We start from the raw sequence: 25201 nt of genomic DNA on the forward strand, positions 1-25201 counted from the left end.
TTGTCCTTACTATCTCACACTAAGTCTAATTCCCATAACATCATGGCATTATGACATCATAAGCATGACATAATCAACTAACCCTTTCAAGGATCTTAGGAATTTAGGGCGCGCAATTTCAGGTGCTCTTATCAAGGACTGAATTCCTATCTAGGGGCAAGAGGATTTATTTTCCTCTAGCCACACACCTTCCAATTCAAAGACTCAGTACCTAGCAAGGGGCAAGAGGATTTATTTTCCTCTAGCCATATATCTTCAAATTCAGAAGTATCCCGAATCAGAGGAGATGACCCACTCAATATGGTGAGCTCGATTCTCAAAGAAAGACGTTCCAAGACAAAGTTCAGATTTCTTCAGACAAAGGCGCGACCAAATCATTTTCTAATGTTGCTAACTAAATGCCTAAAGATCCTTGAAAATATTGCATTTGCATTCATAACATCGCATAACAGGTTTCTCACAACAGGTATCTCATCCTCTCTTGTTGTTTACTTCAGCATAAATGGATTTCGAGCAATCAGTCAGACACCTCCAGGCTCGGAATACCCGATCCCAGACTTTGATTCTGAACTCACCCAAGGGGCAAGAAGAATTGAAGGCACTCCTGTTCTTGGGGTACAATTACAATGCGAGATGCGCTTATTATTCGAACAATCCTGGTTATGGTGTAAAGGATGGTAGACCGCTGAAGCGTGCGATTAAAGATTTAATCATGACACTCAAATCAGAAAAGACCACGACAATGAAGTCACGACAACTGAGTCACGACAACAAAGTCACGACAACTGAGTCACGATAATGGAATCACGACAACTGAGTCACGATAATGGAATCACGACAACTGAGTCACGATAATGGAATCATGACAATTGAGTCACGACAACAAAGTCACGACAACTGAGTCACGATAATGGAATCACGACAACTGAGTCACGATAATGGAATCACGACAACAAAGTCACCACAACTGAGTCACGATAATGGAATCACGACAACTAAGTCACGATAATGGAATCATGACAACTGAGTCACGATAATGGAATAACGACAACTGAGTCACAACAATCAATTCACTCATATGATCCAGACGCTCAGGGCGATCGAGCCAACGAATTCTAACACCTACATTCCTGACTATAAACCCAATACGAGGTGCGCGTACCATTCCAACATTCTTGGAGATTACACAAACAATTGCTGGACATTAAAGAATAAGATTCAAGATCTGATCAATGACGGAGAAATCAAATCCAACCCTTCTGAAACCCCTGTGGTGATCACCGCTCCTATGCCTAGTCATGACAAGATTGATTGACGTCTCGACGGACGAACTTTTGGATCATTAGATCTACTTTCATTTGCATGTTTCTTTTCTGTTTGTTTAAACATTTGACTCATGATAGACATTATCTGTTTTAATAATCATCATCAGTGCATTGCATATATTTGTCTTGAATAAATTATTTCGCTATCACTCATTTTAAATTATGTCTGTACTTTGCATATGTTTTGTGATATTCAACTCCTGTTAAAACTGTATGCCTTTCGAGGGAGGATGACGAAAATGATACCGCAACCTCATACAGTATGCTTTTGAGCGGACTATGCTGACGATGTACATGCATTGTTTCAATTCCCAAATAGTGGAGATATAAGGATGTTAATCCCTCGTCAACCCCTTTGAGCCTAAGGAGTAGAAGTTTTCTTTCATATGCAATTGAACCCTTAATCATAACCTGGGGCAGGGTAATTCTCAGTTAATTTGGCTGTGCATTCTATTTTAAGAGAACCATTCAGTACACCTTTCAACAAAGGTTTCGATCACAAGCGTTCATCCGCACACATCAAAGAAGTGTTGGAGATGTCAATCAAAAGCCAATGATGGTTCATCAATCATTAAGCAAGGCAGTCAATATCGTTCAGAAAAAAATGATGAAAAAACATATATACAAAGAAAAGCCTACTGAGTCAAAAATCAAAAAGAAGACTTAGGAAAAAATCAAGGCATTCCCGCTGACTGTAAGCTCAAAATAGACAGTTCAGGCAAAAGTTAGGGATATCAAAAAGTTGAAAGAAGAGAAGTCAATAAATTCCTGAACAACACAATGTTGTGACTACCAAAAGAAAGAAGTGACTGCCATCTCAAAAGTTCTCTTTGCTTGTGAACCATCATCATTATCAAAGGTGCAAATCCAAAAGTCTCTTGGAACCCGAATGCATAAGTTGAATTAACTGAGCTTAGTACTGAAGATCATCACGAAGAGGGGTGGGTACAATGAAATTTTGAGCCTTTATCCTTTGTTTCTTAAACCGTGAACCAAGCCACGTTACAACCCTTGAAAGTCCTAATTGAAGCATGGTTAGTTCGAAAGCATACTGTCACCAAAAAGGTATCCCGACTCCTTAAGGTTTACTAAAATGCTGAGTCGATATTTCGCTTCTACAAAATAGCATGTTTTTACAAATATCACGCTTTTACATCTCTTGTTTTAATGTTTTTTCAAAAACTCAAGACAGACGTATGCATTGCATCTCATGAATTCATTATTAAACCTATTCTGCTACATAATTTCAAATGTTAGCAACAGAAAGAATTTGCACAGGGTACAACTAATGACTGAAAGTTATCCCGACAGATAATATTACTCCAAGAAGCCATGTCTCCTACGTATACAAGGGGCATGGCACGCTTTGCCCAAATCAATCTGGGGCAATCAAGTCAAGATTCGAAGAATCTCTCAAGGGCGCCAAAACAATCAGGGGCATGCATCCAAATAGATCTGAAGCTACTTCCCAACCAACATGGGATATTGTCTTTGGCCTATGATTACTAGGGGCATGTCGCCCATAGTGCACGTCTCATAAAGTGCTCACGAGAAGAATCTTTTCAAAGTCCCTACTAGCAGGAGCAAATCTATGCAAGTCCAATTTTGACATTTTGATCAATAATCAGTGGTGTGTCTTAATCAAATCTAGGAATGGTAGTTACTATAGTACCAGGGGCAACTTTCAAGACACCCATGTCTCCCCACAGAGCCGGGTTCAAAAGATCATATTCACACAGAGCAAGATATCTTCAAACATACTCGTCCCGACAAAGACATGACTCCCCAACAGAGTTTACATCTTCAACACTACCGGTTCTCCAAAACTTTGCTCTTCTCCAACATGGTGTATTAATATCTCTAATCCCCAATCAAGGTACATCAAGTTACTGATCGTCCCCAAGCAGAAATCATAAATCCCCAGCTGAGCATCCTCAAAATAGGATCAAACATCAAAATTACAATGACATGGAGATCCACCTTCTCAATCAAGATGTGTCAAATAGCATAAATCATAGTCATACGTCATAAATCATAAACATATTCATACAATTGCATACATGTTCATACATAATACATAATGGATCGCAACAAATGCGTACATAACATGCAAGGTTCTCATTTATTTTGAGAGTCCCGTCACATAAACGTATTACATGCATCATGACATGACATAAAAAAAACTAACTTTGCCTTTTTCAGGTTACTGCTGCAGTCAAATAAACAACTTCAAAACCTTTCAGATCTAAGTCGATACCTTGGACGGTTCCTTAATGATCTACCTTCGGATCTAAGTCGATACCTTGGACGGTTCCTTAATGATCTACCTTCGGATCTAAGTCGATACCTTGGACGGTTCCTTAATGATCTACCTTTGGATCTAAGTCGATACCTTGGACGATTCCTTAATGATCTACCTTTGGATCTAAGTCGATACCTTGGACGGTTCCTTAATGATCTACCTTTGGATCTAAGTCGATACCTTGGACGGTTCCTTAATGATCTACCTTTAGATCTAAGTCGATACCTTGGACGGTTCCTTAATGATCTACCTTTGGATCTAAGTCGATACCTTGGACGGTTCCTTAATGATCTACCTTTGGATTTAAGTCGATACCTTGGACGGTTCCTTAATGATCTACCTTTGGATTTAAGTCGATACCTCGGACGGTTCCTTAAACAATCTACCTTCAGATTTAAGTCGATGCCTCAGACGGTTCCTTAAACGATCAACTTTCAAAATCTAAAAGCGGTAACCTCGGACGTTTCCGTAAAGGTCAACGCTTGAAGATCTAATTCTATCATCACGAACGGTGTGGACACGATCAACTGTTTCTAAAGTCTAATTCAGCTACTACGAACGGTGCTGACACGACAAGAGATCTAATTCTATCATCACGAACGGTGTAGACACGATCATCTTTCAAAGATCTAATTCGTCTACTACGAACATTAATGACACGATCAACACTCAAACAACTACTTCTCAAACACTCCAAACATAATCTAATGCATGATTTACTAGATGGCATCCTTAAGCCCATCCCCATCATACATCCGGATGGCATCTTTAAACTCATCTCCGACAATACTCTGCCTGGATTGCATCTTTAAGCCCATCTCCTACAAAAAAGTCCTTATCTCGGCAAGGGCAAATTTCTTGGGTATTCTAGTGTTCAATCCTCTTCCACCTTCAGATACCGACTGGCATACAAACCACTCTACCTCTTCAGGTATAAGAAGATTGAACAGGGGCAGCTGCCATACCCCAAAATTTGCCCATAATATCTTTGATCCATTCGACTTTCAAATGCTTAAAGATCTCCAATTACTCAAAGCTACCTATCTCCTAAACAAGTGCCTCTGAACTAGGGTTTTTCTTTTTTTAAAGGATACTCAGGTCCTGATACCTCAAATGGATCCCATGGTCTCACATATGTCCCAAAGAATCCCTATGCCAAGTTTCAAACCCCGATTCCAAAGATTACTCAATCAACTGCTGAAACGATCAATAATCGACTGGTTGACCTAAAAGTCAAACTATGGACAAACTACAGTCAAAACTTCTGATTTTTGGTCAACATCCTCATTATGGAGCATCATTCATCATTTGATCAAGTATTGATCATGATTCATCAAGAAAATCTCCAGAACCATCAAGAACCTGAGTTTCTAAATTAGGGTTTTTAAGGAAAAAGTCAACTGAACTTTGACCGGCCATAACTCCCACATGGAACATCAGAAATTTCCCATCCAAAGCTAAATTTGAAGGAAATTGAGTTCTCTACAATTTTGTCTCTCACATGCCAAGGCCAAAAATGCTTCATTTGAGAGATATGAGCCAAAACATTACAGGTCCTTCTAAAGGATCGCAAAAAAAAGTCGTTTTTTCTCAAAGCTCATAACTTGAACATGGTAGACTCAATTGAGATGAAACCAAAAGGAGATTTTAGAGGACTTTTTAAGATTTCTAAAAAGTCCTAGATCATCCCCATATGATCAATATTGATTGAGTTATAGCTTACGCAAGTTGGTGGATTTTCAAGAAAAACATAAAAACCTAAATGCATAGTTTTATGTTTTTAGGTTAATGGGCCTAGAATTTTGATGCCAAACATGTTTGTGACCCAAGATATGATCCCTAAAACCCATCCACAAACTTTCATCATTTTATTTTATTTTATTTGAATTTTATGCAATTAAAAGGAAAATAAATGAAATAAAAAGTGAATTAAATGGATCAATACCTATAGCTTTTGCTTTGGGTCATATTAAAGGCCCATGTATGCATCCATAAGACTCCAAATTCGTGGCCTAGGGTTATGGAGAGAATTTTTGATAAAATTAGAAAGAATTAACATGTTTCTTTTCAAATATATTTTTCCTCTCCTAATAACCTAATATCCAAGCCCACAAACAAACCTAATTCGTTCTCATATATATGCACAAGACTTCAGCAAGCAATGACGGAGAACTTGGCACATGAAACCCTAGTCAAACTCTCAAAATTCTTTAAAACTAGGGCAAGATCAAAAACCGATTGCAGCAGGTTCTAAATCACTTCCAGGTGTTTCATCGTTACCTCAAAGCCTCCAGGGATTGATTCATGCCATTAATCAGGCTCGAGGAGTTCCAGAATGCACTAAGTGATTTGTTTCGGTTTGCTAAAACTTGTTCAATCTTGATTTTTCATTCATGCATGATTTAATTCGTTCTAACGTTACAGACTCATTTAAATCATTGTTTAGAACAGATTTGACTCTTCGTACAGGATTTATCACGCAAGAATTAGGAGATGCCATGGCTAGGGCTTAGAAGCTTCATTCTTCGAAGCTCTTAGTTGCAGACGTTTCCAGGACTTAAAACCTATGCCATCGGATTCGTGAGGATTGATTTAGGGGTTCTGGGCGCTTTTACTGACCATGTAACGTGTATTATGTGAGTTTTAATCTTGCAGGAATCCGAAGGAATAATTTGCAGGAAAGTTCGCAGCTAGATGCATAAGTAAATCCGCAGGTAATCGTGGTAGGGATAATGAACAGTAAAGTTGAATGTTTGACTGCACGCGTGGCCGGATCCTGTGACGTTAGTGGCCAGTCAACAGAAATTGCTGCCTCTCTCCCAACGCCATTGGTTCACGCGAAGAATACTGGGCCCACATGTTGACTGGTTCATTCATTCATTCCCCTTTTATATTTAATTACTTTTAACCATTTGTTTTATGAATCAACCGAATGGCTTAGATGGAAAGCAGACTCTCATGTAACTAAAAGTGTGTGGGATCGATCCCCAGTCCCTACAATGTTTTTTTCTAAATTAAACTGCAGGATCACGTGTCCGTTACCTGAAAGAGACCATGGTGTACCCTCAGTTACAAACCATCAGATTCGCTTCCATACGCGGGACGTGAAGACCCATGGTGTGCCCTCATCATCATGCAGCACCCGATCCAAACGCCCAGCCAGGTTTTCTTTTCCTTTTTTTTTTTTATTATTCTTGTTTTATTTTTGTTTTTTTCTATTCCTTTTTATTTTTAACTTAGTTTTATTTAGGATTAGTTTTAACAATTAGATAATTAATTTTAGGTTCAAATTATAATTATTTTTAATTTTATTAATTAAGGTAATTAATTTTGATTAATTAGATAATTAACTGTAATTAGGTTAATTAATTGATAAATCAATTTTAGGCCAATTTAGGATAATTAATTAGTAAATTAATTTTAGGTTCAATAATTTAGGCTGATTAGGTTTATTTAGTCAATTGACTTTCTTTGTCATTTCACCGTAGGCTTAGTAATTACTGGTAGGTGTTGTCCGTCAACTAGGATTTTACCCTTAGGTTTAGTCATTAACCTTCAAGGCTTAGGCTTAGGTTAGCCTTTTGTAATCAAATTGAATTTTTCTTTCGAGCCACGATTCTCTTCTCATCTCAAAACTCTTGAATGTCGCATGATTGTTTAAAATTCGTCTTTTATTTAATTATGCCGTTATTTAATCATTTAAATTATTTAATTTCCTTCTTTTAAATTCAAGAAGGTGTGTAGGTCGCAATTATTCATTTTTTGATGTAATAGTAATTAGGACCTTTTATTTTCCGCATTTTACTTTCCGCATCCCCCAATTTCTGGTTATGTACCCCCTTAATCCCGAAGCCTTGTAATAGTTGTAGGTTTATTTTCTGTCTTTTAACTTCCGCACAATATAATTGTTATTTAACTGCGTGGTTAGTAAAGTAGGGAGTGACAACTAATAATTGAACGTAGCTCATAAACTACAAAAATAAATATTTGAACTGAACTCACGTGATTGGTGCACACACTCACCTTTAAGGTAACCACTCTTATGTTGCCTTCTCGATCAAAAATAGTCAAGTCCCTTCGAGCGTAGGGACTCCTTAGCCTGTTGCCTTCGATAAAATCATCATAGTCCCTCGATATAAAGATCATAGTCCCTTCGAGTTGCCTACGATGAATATGATCTCGTCCCTCGATGTTGCCTCGATAAATGATGATCGTCCCTTCGAATGCTAAGGAGTCTTTACATATTGCCTAAAAGACTATTATATCTTTCCCTTAGACTACCTGCCCTCTTTATGGAAAGGGACAGTCTTGTGGTGAACGATTACTCTCGATGACCCTTCGTTGACCCGCACATCCAATTGAAAGACTTCCTGCCCTCTCATGGTATGGATAGACCCTTTCAAACGAAAGACTTAAAGAACAAGAAAGACAAACTTAGGGTAGGTAGTTCTTAATTGCTTGCTCATAATCAATTCAAAAGTCAAATGCTTCTCACACCTCTTTTCAAATACTTTCAAACAAGGCTACGCTTATTTACAAGCTAAAGTCCTTAAACGAAATCTTTTCTTATTCACACACGACACTTCAAACATTTCAAACAATTCAAAAGTGAGCTAAGCAATTAAGAGCCCATGGGTAACCATGGATGCAAAGGGTGCCTTACACCTTCCCTTTGTATAACCTACCCCCCGAACTCAAAATCTTTCAAAGGTCTTTCCTGTTCTTTTTGCCTTTCCAATTGGATAAAATAAAAGTCGGTGGCGACTCTTGCTTACCGCGACATTTCAAATAAAGTCAGTTCACCGTATTACACATACAATGGCTTGTATGTTATCTTCAGATCATCAATAGGTTCAAATTTATGTGAGGTATCACCCTCATAGCCAAAACCAAACCTTCTGTTTCTAGAAACACCATATTTCATAGAAGCAAGATGACTTCTGCCAATACTTCTAGATAAGAACTTTCTGAAGCTCGAGTCATATTCTTTCAGAATATGATTGAGACTTGGAATGGATTTTTCTGTTTCAGAAGGAGCTTCTTAGTTTCAAATTCAAACTGCTTCTTCAGATTTTTGTATTTGATACTAAGATGAGCCTTGAGTTCCAGAAGTTCTGTTAAACTGGAAACTAACTCTTCTCTAGATAGTTCAGAAAATACCTCTTCAGAATCTGATTCTGATGTAGATTCTGATCCATCATCTTCTGTAGCCATCAGCGCAAAGTTGGCTTGCTCTCCTTCAGAGTCTGATTCTGATTCTGATTCAGAATCATCCCATGTTGCCATAAGACCTTTCTTCTTATGAAACTTCTTCTTGGGATTCTCCTTCTGAAGTTTTGGACATTCATTCTTGAAGTGTCCAGGCTCATTGCACTCATAGCAGACAGCCTTCTTCTTGTCAGATCTTCTGTCACCAGAGGATTCTCCTCGTTCAAATCTATTTGAACTTCTGAAGCCTCTGAACTTCCTTTGCTTGCTCTTCCAGAGTTGGTTTACCCTTCTGGAGATCATGGACAGTTCATCTTCTTCTTCTGATTCTGATTCTTCAGAATCTTCTTCTTTAGCCTGAAAAGCGTTAGTGCATTTTTTAACATTAGATTTTAATGCAATAGACTTGCCTTTCTTCTGAGGCTCGTTTGCATCCAGCTCTATTTCATGGCTTCTCAAGGCACTGATAAGCTCTTCCAAAGAAACTTCATTCAGATTCTTTGCAATCTTGAATGCTGTTACCATTGGACCCCATCTTCTGGGTAAGCTTCTGATAATCTTCTTTACATGATCAGCCTTGGTGTAGCCTTTATCCATAACTCTTAATCCAGCAGTTAGCGTTTGAAATCTTGAGAACATCTTCTCAATGTTTTCATCATCCTCCATCTTGAAGGCTTCATATCTTTGGATTAGAGCAAGAGCTTTAGTCTCCTTGACTTAAGCATTTCCCTCATGGGTCATTTTCAATGACTCATATATATCATAGGCCGTTTCCCTGTTAGATATCTTCTCATACTCAGCATGAGAGATAGCATTCAGCAAAACAGTCCTACATTTATGATGATTCTTGAAAAGCTTCTTCTGATCATCATCCATTTATTGCCTTGTAAGCCTTACGCCACTAGCTTTCACTGGATGTTTGTAACCATCCATCAGAAGATCCCATAGTTCACCATCTAGACCAAGAAAGTAACTTTCCAGTTAATCTTTCAAGTATTCAAAGTTTTCACCATCAAATACTGGTGGTCTAGTATAACCATTGTTACCATTATATTGCTCAGCAGAGCCAGATGTAGATGCAGGTGGGTTTGTTGGAATTTCACCAGCCATCTTTTACTGAAGCGTTTTTCTCTTCCTGAATCTTTTCTAAACACGGTTAAGTGCTTGCACCTTAGAACCGGCGCTCTGATGCTAATTGAAGGGTAGAAAAACACTTAGAAAGGGGGGTTTGAATAAGTGTAGTCTAAAAACTTGAACGATAAAAACAAATTGCACAGTTATTTTTATCCTGGTTCGTTGTTAACTAAACTACTCCAGTCCACCCCCTTGGAGTGATTTACCTCACTTAAGGATTTAATCCACTAATCTCAACAGATTACAATGGTTTTCCACTTAGCCCGCGACTAAGTCTTCTAGAGTATCCTGATCACAACCTGATCACTCCAGGAACAATTGCTTAGACACAAGCTAAGACTTTCTAGAGTATCCTGACCACCACGTGATCACTCTAGTTACAACTGCTTAGACACAAGCTAAGACTTCCTAGAGTATCCTGATCACACTTGATCACTCTAGTTACTTACAAATTAATGTAATCAATTCTAAGAGTATTACAATGCTTCTGAAAAGCTATAATCACAACAGTGATATTTCTCTTAAAGTTTAAGCTTAATCTCACTAATATATTACAACAGAAATGTAGTGAGCTTTGATGAAGATGAAGTTTGTGAGCTTTGATTTGAACATCGTTTCAGCAAGTTAGTATTTACAGAATTCGTCAGAATCGGTTAACCTTGCTTCTCATCAGAACTTCATATTTATAGGCACTTGAGAAGATGACCGTTGGGAGCATTTAATGCTTTGTGTATTCCGTACAGCATTGCATTTAATGTTTCACTCTTTTGTCAACTACCTCGAGCCTTGTTTACGCTGTGTCTACTGACGTTGCCTTTAATAGCTTCTAACGTTCCTTTTGTCAGTCAGCGTAGCCTGCCATCTTGTACTTGCTTCTGATCTGATGTTTGTGTATACAACGTTTGAATATCATCAGAGTCAAACAGCTTGGTGCAGAGCATCTTCTTGTCTTCTGACCTTGAAGAGCTTCTGAGCGTGATACCATGAGAACTTCAGTGCTTCTGCTTCTGAATTCAAGTTCTTCTGATGCTTCCATAGACCCATGTTCTGATTCTGCTTTGACCATCTTCTGATGTCTTGCCAGACCATGTTCTGATGTTTCATGCTGAACCTTCTGAGTCAAAGCTTCTGAGCGCTGATTTGTGCATACTCTTTATATATTTCCTGAAAGGGAAATTGCAGTGTATTAGAGTACCACATTATCTCATCCAAAATTCATATCCTTGTTATCATCAAAACTAAGAATATTGATCAGAACAAATCTTGTTCTAACAATGTCCCAATAATGTTGAAAGAAGAAACCTCCAAACCCATCAGGACTAAGGCAGCCATCCTTGTTCATGGAAAAAATAGCAGCATGAATCTCCTCTTGACTAGGCATTTTAGTTAGCATGGCATTAGTGTGGACATTCACAAGGTTTGGAATAACTTCATCAACCAGCCCATTGTTAGTGCAAGAATTGCTAGAGCTAAACAGTTTCTCAAAATGGTTTAAAAAAATGTTGGAGATTTCTGTTGGATCTGTAAGGACTACATCATCATGCTGAATGGAAGAGATGAGCTTAGTAGATTGCCTGATCTTGGAAATCCTGTGAAAGTAGGCAGTGTTTCTATCTCCTTCACAGTGCCATTTGACTTTAGCCTTCTCCTCCCAAAACATGTTTTCTAATTTCAGAGCAGTTTCCAAGTCAATTTGGGCTTTTTTTTCCTTATCTAACAAAGTATCAGACGGGCCTTCAATCTGAATTTGCATCTATATATCATCTAAAACTGTCTCAGCTTTCCTTAACAGGTCATGGACATTCCCAAAATGCTCCTTATTCCAAACCTTGAGTTTAGCTTTGAGCATCTTGAGTTTTTGGGACAGAATAAACATCGGGCAGCCAGGCACATTGTTGTTCCAAACTTCTTTGATGATCTTAAGGCAGTCTGGATGTTCAGCCCACATCTTCCTGAACTTAAAGTTGGAAGCTTGCTTTACATGATGGAAACTAAAGTCTAGTAAGATTGGGTGGTGATCCGATCTGTGTCTGGTGAGTATTGAGACTAAGGAGGGACAGCAAAGGTTGATCCAATCTTGGTCACAAATTACTCTATCAAGTCTTCTTTCTATATGTTGGGAGCCTCTACGTCCATTAGTCCAGGTAAACTATGCTCCCCTAGTAGGAATATGAATTAGGTTGTTGGAGTCTGTCCAAGTTTGGAAATCTATAATTGGGGTTTGAAACGGATTGGAAGAGCCGCGATGCTCATGAGCCCCCAAGATGGTGTTGAAATCTCCAATGTAACTCCGAGGGCTGTCACATAAATTCTTCATGGAGGAGAGGTTTGTCCAAAGTGTTCTTCTTTTGATGTAATATGTTGATGCATAAATCGCTGCTATACCGAAATAGAGATCTCCATCTTTAATGCTGCAAGCAACATGTTGATCACTAATAGAGATCAACTGAGGGTCAAGGTGAGGAGCACAGAAACACCAAAGGTTTGGAGGGAGGCCAGGTCTATTATTCGTAGCAAATAACTTTAGATTCAATCTAGTGAAAAAAATTAAAGGGGATCTTTTCCATCAGCATCCAGGGCACTGCAATGAAACAAAGATCGGGCTTATGGTAGACTATTAGCTTTTTAAGAGCTAATCTTGAGGGTTTATTAGCAAACCCTCTCACATTCCAGAAGAGGACTTTCATTGAGTAATTCTAAAAGAGACTGCCCTAGTTCTAGTGTTGGGGCCAGAGACAGGAGGTTTAGAAACTGATTTGGTTTTTTTCTTAGTTTTCTTTGAGGTAACCAATTGGAAATCCTTTTTTGATCCGTCTGCATTATTTGTTTCTTCTGCTAGATTAGCCCAGGATTCTTGTAGAAAATTCATGTCTTGCTGCACCATTCTGTTGGGGGAGGAATCAACAGCTTCAACATCAATATGAGAGTTTTCTTGGGTGGCATCCACAAATTCAGATCCGCTGGAGCTAGAAGAATTCTCATCCAAATCGTTCACAATCTGCCTAAGTGTGTGACTTGCATCCGCTTCCAGAGTGCCAACTAGACTATCTGCATTGTTGAAAGAAGTCACTGCCAAGACTCTTTCCGTAGGTTGAGCGAGACCCTCATGATGATGGTTTAAGAATGGCACATTTGAGTGAGCAGGATCCTCAGAAGCGTGAAAGGGAATTGGGGAACCGCCTTGGCTTTGAGGATTAGGAATTTCATGACTTGGGCCTTGATCTTTTTCTCTTGTTTGTTTCTCGACATACACCTTTTTTTTTTGAGGCATAGTGCTCTCTTTCTCTGTGACAACCTTCTTGTGTAGTTTTATGCAGTTAGCGACGTTGTGTCCAATAAATTTGCAATGGTCGCAGAAATCAGGAATGTTTTCATAGGTCACATCGACAAAGAATGCGAAGTTCTTTCTCTCGACAAGAATTTTATCCATTAGGTTTCCAGTCAAATCTAAATCTACCAAAATACGAACGAAGTGCCCAAAAGACCTATTAAACATTGATTTGGTTGTAGTCTCATCCATACAAATTGGGTTACCAATCACACTTGCTATTGCATAGAGGATTTTGGGCCTCCAGTATTCCTGCGAAAGACCAGCAATTCTAATCCGGACTTGTGCAGAGGATTGTTGTTGTTCATTGGGATTAAAGTCTTTAGTCCAGGCGAATAGTTTTAACAGACCAGGGTTTAAGTTCCACGAACTAGTCGACCTAACTCTTTGCAAGTCTTCTATATTGGAAAAGGAGAATTCATAGAAACCTTTACCTAGTGAGGTGAGTCCCCATTTTGCAAGAGAAGTCCAGATAGAGGTGAGCTTTAGGCGTAAAGCATCTACCTTGAGAGGAGTTGACCCCTTTGGCCAAATGATTCTACCATGCAGGTTGAACTTACAGGAGGCTAATCCTGCAAGGTATTCTTCTTCAAGGATTGTGATTGAGATTCTATCTCCTTTAACTATTGATTGGGGAAGCTGACTGACTGGGATATTGCATATATTATTCACAGCTTGGGTAAAGGATTTTTTCAAAGGAACAGGCTGTTTCGAAGAGGACTCCGGTGGGTTAGAGACGATGTTGTTTTTGGGGTCAAGACAAGACCAAGGAATGACTACCAGCGAGGACATTGATCGGTGGAGATGGAAAGTTCAGTCGGTGGAGGAGGAGAGGAAAACTTTCGTTAGAGGAAGCATGCTTGAAGTTTTTTAATTCTAAGATCCACTGTTTGTGAAAAAAGGATGAAGGCCAAACACTTGCACAAAACTAAATGAGAGCAAATGGCTACCCAATACGGTTGCATATTTTGAATGTCTTTAAAAATATTAAATGTGTATTTAAATTAGTTATTTTTTTATTTTTTCATTGCTTCAATTGCATATGGAAATTTATTTCTCATGTTATTTTAATTAGAGCATCCTCATATTTCTCTCTTTTCGTTTCTTTGAAAACTCTTAATAATTGTTGAAATATTAAATCTTTTAAGCAAATGTTTAAATTGATGGTCGGTAGCATTGATTTTAGTCAAATTGAATTTGATATAATTGATTTTAAAATAATTGAGTTTAAAAGAGTTGATTTATGTTTTGATACATTTATGTAAAAGTGAGTTAAACAATAAATTTCAATGTAAAAATTACCCAAAATCATTTATGAAGGCAAATCCTACACACACACAAAATATGGAGGCAGAAGCTACAACTTATAGCTTCAAATAAAATAAGTTCTAAAGGCAAAATCAATTCTACTTTTGATAAACTAAACACCTCAAAATCACTCAAAATTAGATGTGACAAACATAATGTCCGCGCCGTTTAGGCCCGTCCCGCAAAAGCCTGCAAAAAAATAGGGCGGAGCGGACATAGTTGATGGTGTGGGCCTAAAGTCTTACACCGCCCTGCACAAAAGTGTAGGCGTGCGGGGAATGTCCGCGGGCACTACACCTTTTAGGTCTAAAAAAACATAAAATTGTGTTAATTCAATGTTCGCAAAAAACCCGCAAAAAACGGAATAGAATGGGACGAACACCTTAAAGACTGAAAGTCTAAATCCTTGACCCGCACTAAAGTGCGGACAAAACAGACATGCTCAGCAGGTCGGGTCTGTTTTGCCTCAAAATCACTCAAATTCTTGAAGCATTGATTAAAAAATAGTATAAAAATATTTTTAATTTACATGATTGATTTAAGAGTTTTTCTCTTTAAGATCATTTATGTTTTGGTAAGAGCTCGGTTGAGATTAAAGAAATTCAAGAAAGATTAATTGTCCAATAAGCGTGATAGTCGGAGTTTTTAAAAGATTAAAATTTGAAAAGCAATTTGTATGAACGTTTGAAATTGAGAATAGATCTTGCGAGATTTAGTAGAAAAAACTCATGATTAGGCGATGTCTTAGTTTCGTGGGTTGAAAGAGTAGTTGAAATTAGAGATATCAAAATAGACTAGTTCATATGAACCGGTCTGCTAGGTCTGAAAAATTATAGGACTCGAACTTTAAAATTAGACTCCATATTTTTCAGAGCCTTTTTAGCTCAGCCTTAAAAGGCGCTATCCATTAGGGCTAGCCCATATGGGACCGTGGATAGTCCATTAGACCTGCATAATTATAACATTTAAAAAATTTATATTAATATTTATATTGTTTACTCCAAAATATCATATTAATTTTCTCTCCTCACTAAATTTTATCTTTATTCTATTCGATTTTTCACTTTTAAATATAATATATTAATATAATCGACATTTTTAAATTGTATTATATTAGTTTTTTCGTTATTTTAATATTTAAGTATTATTTTATACAATTTAAAAATATATTATATTTAAAACACATTATAGTATTTATAAGAGATAATATAGTATTTAAAAATGTATTATGTTTAAAATACTAAAAAATTTAATTTTAGTTATAATAAATATTATAGAGTTTTTATTTTAATTTTTATAATTAAAAAAGCTCATTTAGGGTCGAGTAGTCCGAAGTGCATCTAGGACCAGACTCGGGTAGTAATTCTCGAGTCTATATTAAACCGGACTTTTATGGCTTATCCTTAAAAAGTCCAGGGCCCGCCAGGGCCGGTCTGTTTAGGGTCGGATAGTCCATTTTGATCGTTCTAGTTGTAATCATACAAATATTACAATAAATATTACTGGCTCCGTTTTAAAATGTGTGTCATTTTAGAGTAAAAAATTTGTTTCAAAATGATTGTTATTTTCACTTTTAATATAAAAATGATTGCTATTTTTTCAATTGTGTCATTAAATTATCACTCTGTACACTATTTTTAATATACTATATTAATAAGGTTTATTTAGTAAAAGTACTATTATAAAACTAACTAAAACTATACAGAGATCAAAAGATAGGAAGAGAAGAGAACAAGCAACATTGTATTATATTCTTCTCAAGGGTGAACTTTACATTGTAACATGAGTCTTATTTATAGGACCCAAGGGAGGTAGAAAATTAAGTACATTAAAGTGGAATAGGAAGATGAAGAATAAGAAGAGGGATGGACATCCACTAGTATAAATGCTTATAACACTCCCCCTTGGATGTCCATTGAGGATATGCCTCGTTAAAACCTTACTAGAAAAAACCCAGTGGGTAAAAAATCTAGTGAAGGAAAAAGAGTACAATATCCTTTCATTTCTCCCCCTCAGTTGAACAGTCATTTCTTCGATGAAGACCAATCTTGTGTACTAGTTGATTAAAAATTCTGCCTGGGAGTGACTTTGTGAAAAGGTCTGCAAGGTTATCACATGAACAGATTTGTTGGATGCTTATATCACCATTCTTTTGGAGATCATGAGTAAAGAAGAACTTTGGGGAAATGTGTTTTGTCCGGTCTCCTTTAATGTAACCATCTTTCAATTGAGCGATGCATGCGGTATTATCTTCATATATGATCGTTGTATTTAATTTTTCAAAAGATAAACCACAAGTATTCTGGACGTGCTGAATTAAGGATCTCAACCAAACGCATTCTCGACTTGCCTCATGTAATGCTAAAAGTTCTGCATGATTAGATGATGTTACTGCTATGGTTTATTTCACCGATCTCCATGAAATAGCTGTACCTCCACATGTAAACAAATAACCAGTTTGTGATCTACCATTATGAGGATCTGACAAGTAACCTGCATCTGCATAACCTGTTAATTCGAATTGGGATACTTTTGTATAAAACAAACCCATGTCTATTGTACCTCTACGGTAACGAAGTATATGTTTGACTCCGTTCCAATGTCTTCGTGTAGGTGAAGAACTGTATCTTGCTAATAAATTTACAGCAAATGATATATCAGGACGTGTATAATTAGCAAGGTACATTAGTGCTCCAATTGCACTGAGATATGGTACTTCAGGACCAAGCAATTCTTCATCCTTTTCTCGAGGTCTGAAAGGATCTTTCTCCACATCTAATGATCTAACAACCATTGGAGTAGACAACGGATGAGTTTTGTCCATATAGAAGCGTTTTAACACTTTTTCTATATAGCCTTCTTGATGTACAAATATTCCTTTGTCCAAATGTTCAATTTGCAAACCTAGACATAATTTTGTCTTTCCTAGGTCCTTCATCTCAAACTCTTTCTTTAAACAACTCATAGCTTTTGGGAGCTCTTCAGGAGTTCCAATAATATTTATGTCATCCACATAGACAACTATTATTGCGAATTCCTTTCCTGATCTTTTTATAAAAATACAAGGACAAATGGAGTTATTTGTATATCCTTCTCTAAGCAAATATTCACTGAGGCGATTATACCACATTCGTCCAGACTATTTCAGCCCATAAAGAGACTTTTTCAATCTTATGGAGTAGCGTTCTCGAGATTCGGAGTTGTGTGCATATGGTACATTGAACCCTTCAGGGAGTTTCATGTAAATTTCACTATCAAGTGAACCATACAGATAAGCTGTTACAACATCCATCATGTGCAAATTAAGCCCTTCATGTGCTACTAGGCTTATTAGATATCGAAAAGTGCTTGCATCCATTACAGGTGAATATGTTTCATCAAAATCAATTCCAGGTCTTTGGGAAAATCCTTGAGCGACAAGTCGAGCTTTGTATCTCACAATTTCACCTTTTTCATTTCGTTTTCGTACGAAAACCCATCTGTATCCAACTGGCTTCACACCTTCAGGTGTTCGGACTACAGGTCCAAAAACTTGTCTTTTGTGGAGTGAGTTTAATTCTGCTTCAATTGCATCCTTCCATTTTGGCCAGTCCTCACTTTGTCTACAAATTTTGATAGACGTTGGTTCCTTATCCTCTTTGCCATTTATCTCATTTAGCGCTATATTGTGTGCAAAAACATCATCAATGTCGACTTCGTTTCGGTTCCATTGTATTCCATTTTGGACATAATTTATCGAGATCTCTTTATTTTCATGAGTTTCAAGAACCTGATCAATCTCTTCTAGAGATGAAATGTCTATTATGTCTGACGATTCTTTTAGATTTCCTATATCCTCACTTGGGCCATCTTTATTCTTAGCTCCCTTTCTTGTTCGAGGATTTTTATCTTTGGAACCGATTGGTCTACCACGCTTCAGGCGTGGTTGAGACTCATTAGATTGTCCAACAGGGATATCAATTTTTATTGGAGCATTTGCAGCTGGTATATATGATTTAGTCACACCTTTTGGATCAGTGAACGCATTTGGCAATTGATTTGCTAAGTTTTGCAGGTGAATTATCTTTTGAACTTCTAGTTCACATTGTTTTGTTCGAGGATCAAGATGAGATAATGATAATTCATTCCAACTGATATCTTTTTCCAGCTTCTTATTCTCTCCCCCTGATCGGAAAAATAGCAAGTGTACTATTTTGCCTCTTGTAATAATAGGGAAAATTCCCCGAATGTCGATCTCAGGGACTGCGCAGGAATAATGAGTTCAATTCAAGGTTCAATTAAACAAAAACTTCAATGGGGTTTTGTTTGGTAATTATAACTTAACGAAAAATAGAATAAGCAGTAAATGAAATTGACTTTGTAACAAAGATGAGTAATATGCTAGGGATAGTGGATGATTGACAATGTAACAACTCTGAAATTTCTATTGCAACAACTTATTTTAAATAATCAATTACCGGTTCTTAAGGTTGTTTGATCCTAAGTCCTTAGTGAAAAAACCTTTGATCCTTCATCCTAAACCCTAAGTCCTTAGAGGTTTACAATGAAATCAAGCAATTAAGTTATCAAGAATATCCGGTTACTATAAGGTATTCCTAGTCCTAGGTAATATCTATTATAGCATATTCTCATGAAAGCATTATCAATGGTGGTCCGCCTAAATGATAATCATAGATCAATTCCAATTTGTCCGAAAGGAAAAGCATTAGAAACATCAAGAGAATAAATCAACAATTAAAAACATGATTGTTATTGCAATTGCAAACTCAGAGTCATTACAAAGTTAAATCAGAGCCACCCCCCTAGCATTGGGGGGTTTAGCTACTCATAGTATTCAAAGAAAACACAATATAGAATAAAGACATTACAAGAAATTGGAGGAGATTGAATCTTCAATTGCTTCCGTTCATGAAGATCTTCTTCTCTCCCAAACCCTTGCTTTCTCCAATCTTTTATCGTATTCTTTTCTCTAATCTGTCCAAAGTGTCTCTTTTCTTTTCCCTAAGGTTGTTTTTATACTCTCTCTTCTATTCCGGTTGAAACCAAATGCCAAGAATACCCTTCATGATCCTATTTGAGTGAGGAAGCATAAAAACACATATTCAGCCCGCGCTCATCAACACGGGCCGTGTTCCTGCACACGGGCGCCCGTGTTGATCCTCTGACTTTGGTTCAAACTCGCATTTCCAGCCACATTTCAACACGGGTGCCCGTGTTGACTAACACGGTCCGTGTGAACCCTTAACTTCATAATTTGGCTTTGTGTTCTTCATCAAAGTTGTAGCCCTTTTCGTTAGCGAAATTTTGCCACCGGAACCGCGTCATTCCGAGTTACGAAGCTCTAGTTATGATCAAAATACTACACGCATATCACGATGAGAAACATGCTGAAAATTTCCATATCTCACACTTGCTAACACAAGTCGTGTCAGCCCCGTGACTTTCATCTCTTTTGCATTTTCTTTGCCACGCTTCATCCTACATGGCCAGTTTCATGTGACACAGGCGGTCGTGTCAGACCTCATGTAGCTTGACTTTTCACTTCCTTCAAAACTCCCCTTTTTGTACTTTTTGGCATTGATTTGTCTCGATTTATTCCTTTAAGCCTGCAAACAGTAAAATACACAACCAAAGCATAAAATGTAGAATAAAGAAATAAAACACTCAATAACATAACTTAAACATACTTAAAAACAACGGTAAATATATGTGTGAAAACCACTGATCAAACTCCCCCAAACTTAAACCGTTGCTTGACCTCAAGCTACAATTACAAAAGTTAATGACCCTCAAAGCACACGGTGTTCATACGTGAGATATCCGTCTGTACTGATCAAGAAACAGTTGGTTCGGCATTCACATGACGCGACGAGTTTTGTTACCACATTAAACCTCAAGCTCCCGTTTTGGATACCTCTCCAACTATGCTTTGCACTTAAGTCTCTTTCTGATTTTCCTCCTCTTTCATTCGGACAATCATATTAAGGCACTGCATCTCTTATAATACTCATCACTTGCATGAGACGAATCAAGGCTTCTTATTTTCTTTTCGTGGCACCAAACTAGCAGCATTGGCTACTTTTTATTACCGATGAAATTTTCAAACTTTGCAGTTATATATTGTCCTTTTGGACGACGTTTGGGGATCAATCTCCTTTGGGCTGAATAACCGGGTGAGGGTTACCCAACTTAGCGAGCCGATTGCCTTTTACCGCCTTTTCATCATTTGGTGCCAACTTTATATCTCTTTATTTTTTTTTTCAACCAGTCACCATGCAAGTGAATCTGAATTATGCCAGACTGTATCAATAAACTACTCAAGAAGTACTTCTCAAGAGACAAGTACTATGGTGCAAATCTACACGTTAGACTCGTATTTCTTTTAGGGAACCAAGGGTGTTTAAACAAACCTCTTCTTGTCACATTATTCCGCACTTCCTGTCCTCAAACAAACCTCGCTTCATCTCTATATACTATTCCCGATCGCTCTTTAGGATCAAAACTTTCTTCAACAAAAATTAAAATTTCGGTCAAAATTTGGGCAGAATTCACTATATGGTTTCACATCATACCAATAACATAAAAATAAAATGCAAAGAGAAGAACCTCCCCCAAACTTGAACTAAACATTGGCCTCAATGTTTCAGAACGAGCCTGAGAGAGGTGACTCACAGAGGGTAATGCACTCTAATGATCACTTCCAAGCTTTCACCAGAGACGTCCTCTTTTATTTCCTGAAAATAAAATAAACAAACAGAGAAATTAATTATTAAAAGTGTGGGTTGCCTCCCACAAAGCGCTTCGTTTAACGTCGCATGGCTCGACGGTCCAATACCCTTTATTAAGGAGGGTATTTTCGCTTCCACACCTGGTTGCTTTTCACCTTCGCAACCAAAAATTCATGATGATGAAAAGTATGGACAACTTTTTTCTTCAATTCACTTCCCACATTCTTCTTCTCACCTTGCTCTTTCTTAGGACTTTTGATAGCTATATGAGTTGGTTCCACCAGAGAGGCTATGCTTGAAACTTTTTCTTGGAGATGTTTAGGGCTTTTGTATTCTCCCTCACTTTCGATCATACCAACAGAAGCTTGATCATTTACACCTGCACTTTGTTTCTTGACTTCTAACATCTTTAAGGTTACTTCTTCATTAAAGGCTTTCACCGTCAGAGTCCCTTTCTCAATGTCAAAGTTGCAACGACTTGTCAACAAAAATTGTCTCCCAAGAAGGATAGGAGTTTCTTCATCTTCAGGAATGTCCATGATGTGGAAGTCAACAGGGAATACAAACTTATCAACCTCCACTAGTACGTCCTCAGCTACCCCATATGATTTCTTGATGGTGTGATCAGCGAACTTCAACTTTGTCTCACTTTCACTTATCTTTCCCAATTCAAGCTTTTTAAAGATAGATAATGGCATTAAACTCACACTAGAACCAGAATCAATGAGTACCTTTTTAAACATTCTGTTCTTGATGGTACATGGTATCGCCACCGCTCCAGGGTCTTTCTTCTTGATGGGAATCTTCCTTGCTGGAGAGACTATACTACACTTTTCAGTTACCACTTCAGGTTCCCCTCCTACAGGTCTCTTTTTAGAAATCACTTCTTTCATGAATTTCTTGTACAAAGGCATATTCTCCAGTGCTTCAAAGAAGGGTAAGTTAATCTCTAACTTTTTGAACATTGCAGCAAACTTCTCAAAATCCTTCTCTTTTGAATCCTTCTTGGCTACTCTAGAGGGGAATGGTAATTTAATCACCGGTTTAGCCTCCTTTTTATTTTTCTCTTCAAGTGGCTTAACCGGTAGTACCACTACTTCAGGTTCTTTCACATTCTCTCTTATTTCAAGATCTACCTCTATTACCAAGTTGTCATCTATTTCCTTTTTTTCTTCAGACTCTGGTATTTTATGACTTCTTGTTGTGACAGCATTGATATTCTCTTGGTTTTTTGGATTTTTCACAGTTGAGCTCGGAAGGGTACCTTGTGCCTGTAGAGTGAGATGTTGTGCTATCTGACCCACTTGAACTTCCAGATTTTTGATTGAAGCTGTGGTGTTCCTATGGTTGTTTCTCGTCTCTTCTTGAAATAGAGAACATTGTTCGACCAGTCTCTCAATAGCTACTTCCCATTCTGCCTTCTGAGGCACTTGTTGTTGCTGATCTTTCCAAGAGAAGTTTGGATGATTCTTCCACCCCAGATTATAGGTGTTAGAATAAGGATTGTTCTGCTTCAAGAACTTGATCTCTTCAATTTGTTGAGGAGTTGCAAAACAATATACAGTTTGGTGAGGACCTTGGCAAATTTCACAGATTACAGGTTGAGCTTGTTGGACTTGAGCAACCTGTTGAGTACCTATATTCATCGCCTTCAATCTCTTTTCTATCTCTGCAGCTATTGCATCTTCAACCCGAATTTTTGAGGTTTCCAACTTCAGATCAATAACTCTTTCCGGCTTATTAGTACACCTGTCATACAACTCCAAATGCTCATTTGCAGCTATCGCTTCAATGATCTTGATAATTCCGGAGGCTGTTGTGAAATTTGTTGAGCCTCCAGCTGCTGTATCGATTAACTGCTTTGTTTTCATTTTCAGCCCATTGACAAATATTTGCATTTGGTCGGTTTTGTCCATGTTGTGAGTGGGACATGCTACTAGGGTCCTCTTGAATCTTTTATAAGCATCTCCTAAGAGTTCACCCTCCTGCTGCTTGAAATTCAAAATATCATACCTCTTCCTTATAAAGACCGAGGCGGGAAAATACTCATTCAAGAAAGCCTTTTCCATTTCTTCCCATGACGTGATGCTGCCCGCTAGAAGGGAATAAAACCACTCTTCTGCTTCTTCTGCCAAGGTGAATGGGAACATTCTCAGCTTCTTGGCCTCTTCTGTATGACCTTCGATTTTCAAAGTTGTACTCATGGTCAGAAACCTCTGTAGGTGCTTGTTTGCATCTTCATTAACCTTTCCGGTGAAAGGCTTTCTTTCGAGCTGAGTGATGGTGCTTGGAGGCAATTGAAAATTAGGAACATTCACCGGTTGGTTGATAATTGTTTGTCTTCCCCCCGGTGTATTTGCAACACCATAGTCTCCAAGAAGTCTCTCAGGTAGAGGTGGATTCTCGCCCATAACTTCTTCTTCACTTTCAGAATCTGAATGAACTGTCACAACTTCTTCTTCGGATTCCAGTTTATTTTGACGAGCTTGTCTACGCCTTGCGTGCAAGGTTCTTTCAATTTCTGCGTCAAAAGATAAATCAGCTGAGGACTTTCCTCGCATACAAAGATTAGAGCAGATTAGTCGAAATTAGAAAAGAAATAAAAATGCAGAAAATAAAATTTTAGTCGCAGAGCAACAAAATTCTAACTGAACTCAACTTAAACTCAATATTATGGCAGTCCCCGGCAACGGCGCCAAAAACTTGATCGGAAAAATAGCAAGTGTACTATTTTGCCTCTTGTAATAATAGGGAAAATTCCCCGAATGTCGATCTCAGGGACTGCGCAGGAATAATGAGTTCAATTCAAGGTTCAATTAAACAAAAACTTCAATGGGGTTTTGTTTGGTAATTATAACTTAACGAAAAATAGAATAAGCAGTAAATGAAATTGACTTTGTAACAAAGATGAGTAATATGCTAGGGATAGTGGATGATTGACAATGTAACAACTCTGAAATTTCTATTGCAACAACTTATTTTAAATAATCAATTACCGGTTCTTAAGGTTGTTTGATCCTAAGTCCTTAGTGAAAAAACCTTTGATCCTTCATCCTAAACCCTAAGTCCTTAGAGGTTTACAATGAAATCAAGCAATTAAGTTATCAAGAATATCCGGTTACTATAAGGTATTCCTAGTCCTAGGTAATATCTATTATAGCATATTCTCATGAAAGCATTATCAATGGTGGTCCGCCTAAATGATAATCATAGATCAATTCCAATTTGTCCGAAAGGAAAAGCATTAGAAACATCAAGAGAATAAATCAACAATTAAAAACATGATTGTTATTGCAATTGCAAACTCAGAGTCATTACAAAGTTAAATCAGAGCCACCCCCCTAGCATTGGGGGGTTTAGCTACTCATAGTATTCAAAGAAAACACAATATAGAATAAAGACATTACAAGAAATTGGAGGAGATTGAATCTTCAATTGCTTCCGTTCATGAAGATCTTCTTCTCTCCCAAACCCTTGCTTTCTCCAATCTTTTATCGTATTCTTTTCTCTAATCTGTCCAAAGTGTCTCTTTTCTTTTCCCTAAGGTTGTTTTTATACTCTCTCTTCTATTCCGGTTGAAACCAAATGCCAAGAATACCCTTCATGATCCTATTTGAGTGAGGAAGCATAAAAACACATATTCAGCCCGCGCTCATCAACACGGGCCGTGTTCCTGCACACGGGCGCCCGTGTTGATCCTCTGACTTTGGTTCAAACTCGCATTTCCAGCCACATTTCAACACGGGTGCCCGTGTTGACTAACACGGTCCGTGTGAACCCTTAACTTCATAATTTGGCTTTGTGTTCTTCATCAAAGTTGTAGCCCTTTTCGTTAGCGAAATTTGCCACCGGAACCGCGTCATTCCGA

The 25201-nt window shown here is 37.8% G+C and overlaps 1 protein-coding gene across 1 annotated transcript; it reads right to left on the reverse strand.

Annotated features, from left to right (window-relative positions):
- Positions 1 to 12652: 12652 nt before the first annotated feature.
- On the reverse strand, positions 12653 to 14089 carry LOC131649449 (uncharacterized). Its single transcript, XM_058919211.1, has one exon. The coding sequence runs from the start codon at positions 14087 to 14089 to the stop codon at positions 12653 to 12655; it is 1437 nt and encodes a 478-aa protein (XP_058775194.1).
- Positions 14090 to 25201: the final 11112 nt, after the last annotated feature.

The sequence above is a fragment of the Vicia villosa genome, linkage group LG2 (assembly GCF_029867415.1).
Source record: "Vicia villosa cultivar HV-30 ecotype Madison, WI linkage group LG2, Vvil1.0, whole genome shotgun sequence".
NCBI classification, from domain to species: domain Eukaryota; kingdom Viridiplantae; phylum Streptophyta; class Magnoliopsida; order Fabales; family Fabaceae; genus Vicia; species Vicia villosa.